This window comes from Hermetia illucens, chromosome 3, assembly GCF_905115235.1.
Source record: "Hermetia illucens chromosome 3, iHerIll2.2.curated.20191125, whole genome shotgun sequence".
Lineage (NCBI taxonomy): Eukaryota > Metazoa > Arthropoda > Insecta > Diptera > Stratiomyidae > Hermetia > Hermetia illucens.
This window is the reverse complement of record NC_051851.1, coordinates 147,020,642-147,031,594: the sequence shown is the minus strand read 5'-3', so window position 1 is coordinate 147,031,594 and position 10,953 is coordinate 147,020,642. Positions and strand designations below refer to the sequence as shown.

Genomic DNA, 10,953 nt, shown 5'->3' with positions numbered 1-10,953 from the left:
ACCTTTGACTCCAGTTCATTTGACGAACCAATGTTAGTTACTATTGACAACACCGGAGACTATGTTCTTGATAACTTGACCATTTCCTTCTGGGGCATCTAAAAGGGTAGGAAGTTTCTGCAATAAGAAGCGCTAAAACCGAAAAGTCTGTACACTCCCCAGTTCTCCACCCTGAAAGTCACGGTCAGTAAGATAATATCAAGAATCTCCTCAAAACCGCCACAATTTGTGTCTAAAAAAGCTTTATTAAAGTCAGTGCATTGTCTGTCCATCTGCTTGTTTTTTTTATGGAACTGAAAATCAGAAACACAATGCAGGTTTCAGTCACCAAAATCACCTCCCCTCTCTCCTTTTTTCTTCCCCACGGAACCGCCGCAAAACATTAGTTCGTGGGATGGACTGCACTTTAAGTGACCATGTGAAACTTTTTGATAACGGAGTTCACCCCCAACTAGCATTTCCCCGACGATGTTCTGAGGGCTAACGCTGATTTTCAAAGAATCTCCTAGGCTCCTCCTCTCTACCCAGTTTCGATACCCAGTTTCGAATTGACAACAGAGCACCAATACGAATACTATCCCTTTTCCTGCAGTTGTTAATCAAGACCACCTCCGTTTTTTCTTCCGCAAGGTCAAGCTGAACCATCTCCGTCCACCCTCTTATGGCGTTGAAGGTTTCATTAGCATACACAATATCTTCAGGTTGTTTCACGGCGACAGCCACATTTAGATCATTTGCGAAACCGATTATTGTGGCCTCCTTTGACACGACTGAATTGAAGACACTTTGGTCGTCCAATGTTACCACGGCACCTGTTTGTTGGCGGACTTCGCATCTCGAACCAGCTACAAAACCATGTTCACGGCGTCGATCGTTGAATGAACTTGACAAAAACCAAACAGTGGTTCCAATAGACCATCCCTATATTTTATGAAAGGGACCGTTTTAAATTGTCTGGTGCATACTGTATTTGCTTTTTATCATATGAATTAGGACCATTCTATTTTTTCCCCTTCACGATTTCCTTCGACGATTCGTCCGTATTCAAACACTGTTTCTCCGCTGTGTTTTCCCACTAGGCACTTCCGTATTTTATGATTCGACGGAGATCGCAGAATAATCGAGCTTCTCCAAAATGGATCCACCCCACTGTCTTTTCGGGAGAGATGCACCCCTTTTAAATGCATCTTTCCCCAAAATACTTGTAGTATAAGCCACAATGGTGGCCAACTAATCCCACACCTATGCACTGCAGTCAAGGGATATAGCCGACCGGAAGCCTGCTTGCCCACACCCCAAAACCGCTGGCACTGCGGTACCATAGCTTTTATTCTCATTGCGTCCTCGGTACTGATTTATTGTTCTAGATGTCCTTCCCATAGCCATTTTTATCCATGAGTGGATATTTTTCTCCCACCTACTTCTCCTCTCTGCACCTCCAAATGCATGTTCATACGCACCCGCTGAGCATTCCCTATCAGCACGAAGGGACGCGCACGATGGGAGATTTGGTAACTTCGTGTTACACAAGTCTGTCTACCTTTTTTGGTGGTGGAGAGGTTCAAAACTTACCGTTTCTTCTTGCCATACGGTTATGTGAGGCGTTTACTACCTAAAACCGTCTCCTTCTTCTTCCGTTATACCGCTGGACTGCGATTTCGGTATTACTTCGCAGGGCACGATCAGTTACGAACTGCGTGTCGTATTGTTTCTTATCGCCTTTCTCCGAATCTCCTCTTTCCTCAGCATAATGAGGATGCGAGAAGACCTTCCACAACAAGGGACCTAGTACCCTGCCCTGTGATACCACTCTGTGACGGTGTACTCTTCGGGGTCCTCATTCGTATCGTACCAGAGAGTCCTCTCAGAAAGGTAATTTTCCACCAGACTCACCAAATATCGTGGAACACCTATGCCAACCAACATCCCTTTAATTTGGCTTTAGTTCGCGGAGTTGATAGCATTTTTGACATCCAATGCCAACTCAGCACAACAGTCGCCGGGAAGAAATGCACCTTTTCCCAGATTCGCCACCAGACTTTGCACCCGCTCCCAAAAGCCATGCTGATCTCGACAGTGGGTAGCAATCTACTGTAGATGACTCTCTTGACTCTCTCTCTCTTCCCCAATAGGCATCCAAGTTTATCAAAAAAGGACAGTCAACTTCTTTTCTTACCAACTTTAAGTTTTCCACTGAGCAAAGAATATTCTTTCTTTTAGACACGCCGCGAAAATGTTGGGGAAAAGTTGGGCTTAATCTTCATTGCTGCCTTTAAAGCTCTATTGGGACCTTGTTGTCGCCTGCCCCATATTTTCAGCAGCTCCTCCGTATTTACTGGAGGTATTATGCATTCGTTGTGCTGGATAACCGTTTGTCTTCCGTTGTCTTCGTTGCGCGGAAACAGAGTCGAACCAATCTCTTTCATGAGGCTACGGTAAGTCACCTGAGTCGATCGTAGCCTTTTCATAACCACTTTGGAGGCCTCACCCCATGGACTTATATCAACACAACTGTTTGAAATAATTCTTTTTACTTCTTCGAATAGCTTGTTGAAGTCACCATCGGGTTTTCCCCAAAGCCTCTTGCAAAGCCTTCTTGCCCGCAAACATACAGCTATACAAGTTTGCGATTTCTTTGTTTCACCAATATTTTGGTGGTCTACTGGGGTGCAGGCAACTTCTGCGTATGGTAGGACTACATGCTTCCATCATCCGCCGGGTGATTTTGGAGACTTTTTCTCTAGTCGTACCATCCAGAGAGAGCCTTGTGCGCCGCGGAAAACGTATCCCTCATCAAACCTTTGGCTGTCCAGCTGAGTAAACCGCACCGGCATTCTGCGTGAGCTATTTCTGGAGCTCGATGCGTCTCACTTACCAAGCGGATCTCACTTACCAAGCGGTTATATTGACTAAACCGGCGCTAATGTATGTCAGATCCACTAAAGACCCCCGGTCCCTTGCCCTAAAACTGTATAAGGTCGCGACCATGTCTAACTCTACGCATGCTGTGATGAGAACACGTACTGTCACATTCAAGAGCCCACGTGATAAGATCCCCTCTCATTCTTTTCGGCCCTAAAAGCTGTGTGGCGTCCTGACCTACGTCATCGCTCCATCTCAGGCAGGGTCTGCCTCGCCTTTTTTTTCTACCGCAGATATTGCCATTATAGACTTTTCGGGCTGGATCATCCTCATCCATACGGATTAAGTGACCCGCCCACCGTAACCTATTGAGCCGGATTTTATCCACAACCGGACGGTCATAGTATCGCTTATAGATTTCGTCGTTATGTAGGCTACGGAATCGTCCATCCTCATGTAAGGGGTCAAATATTTTTTCGAGAATTCTTCTCTCGAACGCGGCCAAGAGTTCGCATTTCTTCTTGCTAAGAACCCAATTCTCCGAGAAATACATGAGGACTGACAAGATCATTGTCTTTTACAGTAAGAGCTTTGACCCTATAGTGAGACGTTTCAAACGCCTCCATATTTAACCAATTCGGCTGTAATTCCATCGGCTCCTGGCGACTTATGGTTTTTAAGTCGATGAATTGCGCGGACTGTTTCTTCTATACTTGGTGGTGGCAGTATTTATCTGTCGTTTTCAGTTGGTGGGACCTCCAACTCGTCCACGTTCTGGTTGTCCAGAAGTTCATCACAGTGCTCAACCTATCGCTCCAATATGCCCATCCCGTCGGAAATCAGATTTCCCTCTTTGTCTCGGCAGGATGAGCATCGAGGTGTATAAGGCTTCATCCTGCTGACTTGTTGGTAAAACTTCCGCGCCTGGTGCGGTTGCTCCCTGTAATTTTCAATTTCACAGACCTGTTGATTCTCCCAGGCTTCCTTTTTTATTCTGGGAAGTCGCTTCTCCGCTCGACGGAGTTCGTGATAAGCCTCTGCGCGTGCCCGCGTTCTTTGAGAATGCAACATTACTCGGTATGCGGCATTCTTCCGTTCCGTTGCTAACTTACAATCATCGTCAAACCAGCCGTTCCGACTCTTTTTGCGGCTGGGACCAAGTATGTTTGTGGCCGTATTTATGATAACGTTCTTCAGGTGATTGTGAAGGTCATTTCCATTTCCCTCTTATAGGTGTTGCGGAGGGCTGTGTTGTGGATGACTTCAGTGTTAACTCTCACCTGATTATCAGAGGGGATTCTGGGCGGTGTTGTTATTCAAGCTCGAGTCTACATTAGCCCCCTTTATGTTCTGACATTCAACAAGGATGAAAGGCGGCGTTCGATCAACACGTGGTCAATTTGGTTGAAAGTGGTCCCGTCTGAAGAAGCCCATGTATGTTTGTGGACCGCTTTCCGGGCAAACCAGGAACTCCCAATAACCATTTCGTGTGACACTGCTAATTGAATAATCCGCAGTCCGTTATTATTTGTATGTTGGTGTAAGCTATGGAAGCTAACGTATCGCCTGAATACGGGCTCCTTCCCTACTTGGCTATTAAAATCCCCAAGTATGATTTTGATATCATATCTGGGACAGGCTTCGAGGGTGCGTTCTACTGCCTCGTAGAAGGTATCCTTCTCCGACTCTGCAGTCTCCTCTGTAGGGGCGTGAACGTTAATGAGGCTTATATTTCTAAACTTGCCTCGCAAGCGCAGAGTGCATAGCCGTTCGCTTATGTTTTCAAAGCCGATAACAGCAGGTTTCATTTTTTGGGTGACTAAGAAACCTACTCCGAACACATGGTTTACTAGATGGCCACTATAATATATGGTGTAGCGGCTCTTCTCCAGGAAACCGGTCCTATCCAACGCATCTCCTGTAACGCTGTTACATCAACCCTATATTGGAACAGGGTGTCAACTAGCTTGGCAGCTTCATTTCTGTACAGGGAGCGCACATTCCATGAGAAAATGCGCGAATCGTTATTCCTTTGTCGTTGCCAGGTTCGTCGTTGTGTAATTCGTCCAGTCCAAGGCTCCTGTTGTGGCTTCATAACAAGTTGTTTTCCGTGTAGGGTTGTCAGCACTACCCAACCCCCAACTTGGAGGACCAGTTAGTACAATTTGTTCCGTTTTTAGGCGCGGGAAACTCGCCTTCATCCTTCTCCGTCTGCAGCTTTTCGTTAAGAAAGAGCTCCCAGCGGTCACCATGTGGAGGTGGAGATAGGGTTTTGTAGTAGAGCTGTTGGTGTTGGTCGAGCAGGCATTTCCCAGGTTTTATGCTCCATCGTGGGTACCAATCCGTGTTTCGCCCTGGGACCTATACTACCCTTTGACAACTAACCTACGCCAACGAATAATCACCATCAAATCATCGCTTTTACCCTCATTGGCTACTTCACTTACACATGAGTCTAGAAGATTAACGGCAGCAATACGCCTAGGACTTCTTACATTAGTAACACCAAACGGAACTATTCAGAGCTGTCAGTTTGTAGACCACTTTTATCAGGATACCACAACAATGGCTCTAACAAATCACAATAACCTGCTCAATAAACACTATGGGTACGATGTTACCGAAGTAATCACCCCAACTACCACCTTATGGGCATCCGACACAACATGGTGGACCTCGAAAACTATGTCCAAAGGCTTGAAAAAGTAGGTACTTCTGAAGGGAAGACAGGGAAGGGAAGATTACAACTTCTATCAGAGCGACTTTTGGCCTCGATAATTCGTTCAGGTAATACCTACCCCGATATTGGTTGTCTCTGCTCAATCACGCTTGGTGAAACCGACAAGTTCTCAAATTTCCATAGAGAGCATACGCTGGAAACCAAAAGTCTACTTGACCACCTCAAAGAATGTATCCTTTTCAGATGTCCTAAGACCAAATTCAACATAAACTTTGCCATCCTTCTGATCTATTGTCTTTGAGCTTGATCGTCAAACCTATCTGGCTGAGGACTTCCGCCAAAATCGTCTCATTCATCGATATAATGAAGAAACCTAGTGGCTTAGTTCTCTTTCGTTTCCCCGCCTTTTCCTACATTACTCCACCTTGACTTTAGGAAGACGACTTTCTATTGGCGTTCTGCACTTGCATCTTGCCTTTCGTCGCCTTGTTTGTTGTGGACTAGAGACTACCTGTATAAAGTCTCCTGGAAGGATGTTTCACTCGTTTAGCTTTTCTTCATCATTAACATAGGTATATGCGAACTCTTGGCCGCATTCGAGAGAAGAATCCTCTGAGGAATTTTTGGCCCCTTACATGAGGATGGACGATTCCGAAGCCTGCATAATGATGCAATCTATGAGCGATACCATGACCGTCAGGTTATGGATAAAATCCGGATCAATAGGTTACGGTGGGCGGGTCACTTAATCCGTATGGATGAGGTTGATCCAGCCCGGAAAGTCTATAAGGGCTATATCTATGGTAGAAAAAGAAGACGAGGCAGACCCTGCCTAAGATGGAGCGATGGCGTAGGTCAGGACGCCAGACAGCTTTTAGGGATATCGAATTGGTGGACCTCGGCGCAAAACCGGGATGTCTGAAGTTCCTTATTAAGGCAGGCCTAGACCGGATACCGGTTGTTGCGCCGTTGATGATGATGATGATGATATAAGCAAAACTTGCTTAAAGTCACCATAAGAGGATTTGCTAAGGAGTCAAATATTATTTCATATTCCAGAATGAGTCGCTGGCGTCCTCACCGTCGGTTAGGAGCTTCACCAGTAATTGCGCTCCTTGCAAATTACACTTTTATTTAGAGGTCCTGAAACTCTAAAATTGTGTGCAACTTTATGAATGCTATTAAGATTTCTCCGAAAACCTGGAAAAGCTAAACATAAAAATTGCCCTAACTTGAGGTACCGAATCTCTTAATAAAAGGCGGGTTTGACTTCCTCCTTACACGTTTTATGTGTTGTCGTAAAACTCAAAAACAACTCACCCGTCACCCATATCTCTCTCAAATTGAAACATCAAAATTTAACGCAGACCCAGAAACTCATAAGACGCTCATTAAAAGTTTCGTGGTGACGAAAATATACGCGTTCCATAAATACACCAAACCCAAGAGTCTGCTCAACTCAGTGCCGGAAAAACTCGGCTACGGAGTAGATGGAGCGTTGAACTAGAAAATCTGAGGAAAATGTGGAAATACGCGAATTTTGCGCTGTTTATTTTCGTTCAATTTATCTGCACCGGTGCAACATCCCCAAGGAGATTGCCAGTTGGTAAGTGCTTCAAGTGTTTATCTGAGTGCTGAGATGAAACCTTCCTCACTTTGTTTTTCCGCGAAAATGAGGAAACCCAAATGGTGACTGTTCGCTAGCTTGGCGCGTATAATTCGCCTGAAATTCTTCGCATGGGATAGAGTGGTCTCAGTCAATGGAGCTTCAACCACATCAAACATCCACAAAATTATTGTGCATATAATTTACGAGCCTGGTCCCTTGAGAAATGAAAACACTTCACAAGAAATCCCGCGTGGAAATGGCCGTCCTGAATGCACATATGTAAATATTGGACCCCGGCCAATACCACCCCCGACTTCCTAGCTCTTGGCATCATCTCCGCATTGCAGCATAGCAAACGCAATAAATTTTCATATTTCTAGGTGCATTTTTCACGCTCGATGAAGTCGACGAGGAAATTGCATTTCGGGCGATGGTGGCCAAGATGAACAGGGACCTACCCTACTTCGAGCTCGTGCCCATCATCAGATACTACAAATTCGACGACAGCTTTACACTCGAACAATTGAGTAAGTCCATTTTCTTAAGGAATAAGTGTGCCGGGTTCCTGGTGCTTCTGTGACGATACTGATGGCATCTTATATTGTGGACAGCATGCGACATTATTGCGGACGGGGCGGTGGCAATTTTTGGACCAAGTTCAAGGAAATCGAGCGGTAAGAGTGCCAAATTTATGTAATCTCGATAAATTTCATTCATGAATTTCAAGCTGGCTAGTCATACTCTATGCACTTCAGAATAGGAATCATAAATCTTTCTTTTCTTAGGAATCGTCAGTTCAATTTGCCACAGTATCGGGATACCCCACATTGTCTACAACTGGCGAGAGGAAGAATCGGAAGCTGAGAAGCAGGAGCGGACTATGACTGTAAACCTGTTCCCGGACACATTGGAGTTTAGCAAAGCATATGCTGATATTGTAAAGGAGCACGGATGGAACAGCTTCGCGGTTATATATGACTCAGCAGAAGGTAAGTCCTTAAACCTTGCAAAAGTTTGGCCAGGGAGAGTAGTATGTCTCCAGTGGAAAGATGTAGTTGCGATTCTGTGCACTGAGTTAATTCCAGCTAAGCCATTAAGTGGTACCATCTCCACGTACTGGAGGAAGGGGATCACATATCTGAATCTGAAGAGAGCCCTCTAAAGGGCCACGAAACCTCACCTGAAGCCATCTTTTGCCATGCTTTATTGGATTAGAACGCAATGAGGCAACAGACGAGCTAACCAGAAAAGGAGCAGCGACGCCTCTATACGAGCCAAAGCCATTCTGTGGAATCGTATGTGTGGCTTCATTTCTACTACGCTACGAAAAGGAATAGCCAAGGAAACTGTACTAGGCGAACTGACCAGGAATAGACGAGTCCAGGATGCTCATGGGAGAATACGTACCCAAGCGCTCGAAAAATTATCGAGTACTACTTGTAGCTCATATCGGTAAACCAGTCATTTTCCCATGATCAACCCATGCAACGCTTTGATGAATCACCTTACATACAGCATTATGACTGTTCGTGTATTGCACCGACCTCATAACAGTGCAGCCAAAAATGAGATGGTGAGACGTCTCTAACGCCGAACCACACATTCTGCACTGGTCGTCCTTCACTCACTCTTTCATTATGAGCTGCTCTTTGTTGTTGATATTGTGCCACAATGTCAATGACGCCCCTGCCTCCGATGTCACAAGGAAGGGTTAATCCGCTCCACGGGAGAATTTGGACATCGTAGCCCGTATCCACCCCTTGACGTTTTCTAGATCAGTCTCCATCCAAGGCAATATTTCGAGTGCATAAACCAGGGAAGGGATAGCAATTGTGTTCAGTGCGCTTATTTTATTCTTCGTCGAGACCTGCGATTTCACCATCTGCTTCACACGTCGCAGGAATTTGGACAGCATGAATTCTTCGCGGAATTCCTAGATATTTGTAGAAGTCTGTCTCGGTCATAGCTGATATGTGAAGATGACCAATGTTATGTCTGGCATGAGGTTCGTGATAACTTTATTAGTCTGGGATCAATGCGATACCTGGCCTGGCCCTATGAGTTGGGACCTAAGAATACACTCAAAGCCTTGCCTGCTTGCTGACTAAAGGGGATAGAAATTTGTGGGCTAGCAATACTCTACTGCTACCGAAACCTCAACAATGTCTTGGATAGGGACTGACCTCACGGCAACGACCTTCTGGAATGTGCGCACGCTCCTTGACAACAGCTGTGAGTGTCCTCAGAATGCTCGCTTTCACCAACTTGAGCGGGACTCTGGAGAGTACCCCTCCCCATCTTACGGCAACGTGCTTTTGTACTCTGCAAAGCCAAGAGGTAGCAGACACGAACACTACCGCAAGGCGTGCTTTCTGACATATTTCTAACGACTAGATTTCGATCCAGGTTAAGGAACACCACAATTGTACAATGCTACGCACCAACGGAGACTTTCGATATAGTGGAGAAAGATGCTTCCTATGGGCAACTAAACGCGGTTTAGTGGAAGCTTTCTGAAGGTGACATTGCGATTGTGATTGGTGATCTGAATGTCAAGGTGGGATCTGACCGCACCTTGCTAGGACATGTGATTGGGAAGCATGGTCTTGGCGACCGTAACAGGGATCACCATCTGATGGTCACTTGCGCCCATCACTTCTCGCATGGTTGGGGAGCTGCGACCCTTTAAGTTCAACATCGACCGCTTGTACGACCCTACAGTCGCTCGACAATGGGAGAGCTTTCTTGCTGATCCAACGGCAGATACACTGAGTAATCCGTCTGAGAATATCGAAGTACATTGGGTCTCCATCGCAAATGCTCTTTTCTCGGGGGCTGCACAGGTCGTTGACCACACCACGTCCGGAAATGGTGTCATAAGATCTGACTGACTGCGGAGTCATGGAAGCGGACGAAAGACATTGGCTTTACTGACCGCTACGCCTGATGGCGGACGTGATGCTCCGATACCGAATGAAATCTCGAGAAGTTCAGCGTAGTGTACATAATGACAAAAGAGAATTTACTATCGCGCTGGTCAGGAAAAGTTAAGATGCCGCAGATGGCAACGATTTCAGAACTGTATAACACATCATGAAAGATCTTGCATCTGTGAAGGACATTAACGATCGAGTTCACATCCACGATTCTGAACAACTGAAGAGGCGGAAAGAACACTTCGCCAGGGTCGTTAGCCGTATTACATCCGGTAAAATTCCTCCTTTTGTGGATGAAATGGCTAGTCACGCGTTAATATGCGGATACGGAGTGTTCCTCCAAGTAGAAGAGAAATAATTTCGGCCACCCATGCACTTAAACGCCGGTGAGCTTGACGTTTTCACCGAAGAGTTACTTATCGCTGCACCTGCAGTTACTGCAGATCTGTTGCTTCCACTCGTTCGAAAATCTTGAGAAGCCGAGACCTTTCCCAGAGAGCGGAAGAATGGGATGATCGTTAAGATTTCAAAAAAAGGAGGGGTATCTGCGTGCTCCCTGCCACGAAGATCAAGTTGAGATTATTCTGTGCTAGTGTTCTTTCATTGTTGCAATAAGGGAGTAGCGCACGGAAAGTGAACTCTACTGTTATTCAAAAGCTTCAACCTTTGTCAATACCTGTCCGGGTCGTATCATCGGAGTACGCTCGCCTGACGCTATCCCAAACGAACAACTCGGTCGGCGGCACTCATATGCCATGTGATCGGAAGACGGAAGTAGCAGTGGATAGGTCACACATTAAAGTAACCACGAGCGGTGATGCGTAGGTGTGGTTGACACCCTTTACCTCATCAAGGGGTGAAAGACA

General features: G+C 45.8%; 1 protein-coding gene across 1 annotated transcript in view; it reads left to right on the top strand.

Moving 5' to 3' along the window:
* The first annotated feature begins 7,016 nt into the window (after nucleotides 1-7,016).
* LOC119652341 (glutamate receptor ionotropic, kainate 2-like) overlaps nucleotides 7,017-10,953 on the top strand; it is a 43,121-nt gene continuing 39,184 nt past the window's right edge. Inside the window, exons 1-4 of the mRNA XM_038056363.1 lie at nucleotides 7,017-7,148; nucleotides 7,532-7,678; nucleotides 7,763-7,825; nucleotides 7,937-8,140. Coding sequence (XP_037912291.1) covers nucleotides 7,064-7,148; nucleotides 7,532-7,678; nucleotides 7,763-7,825; nucleotides 7,937-8,140 — 499 coding nt within the window. The 5' untranslated portion in view covers nucleotides 7,017-7,063. The remainder of the gene's footprint in view (nucleotides 7,149-7,531; nucleotides 7,679-7,762; nucleotides 7,826-7,936; nucleotides 8,141-10,953) is intronic.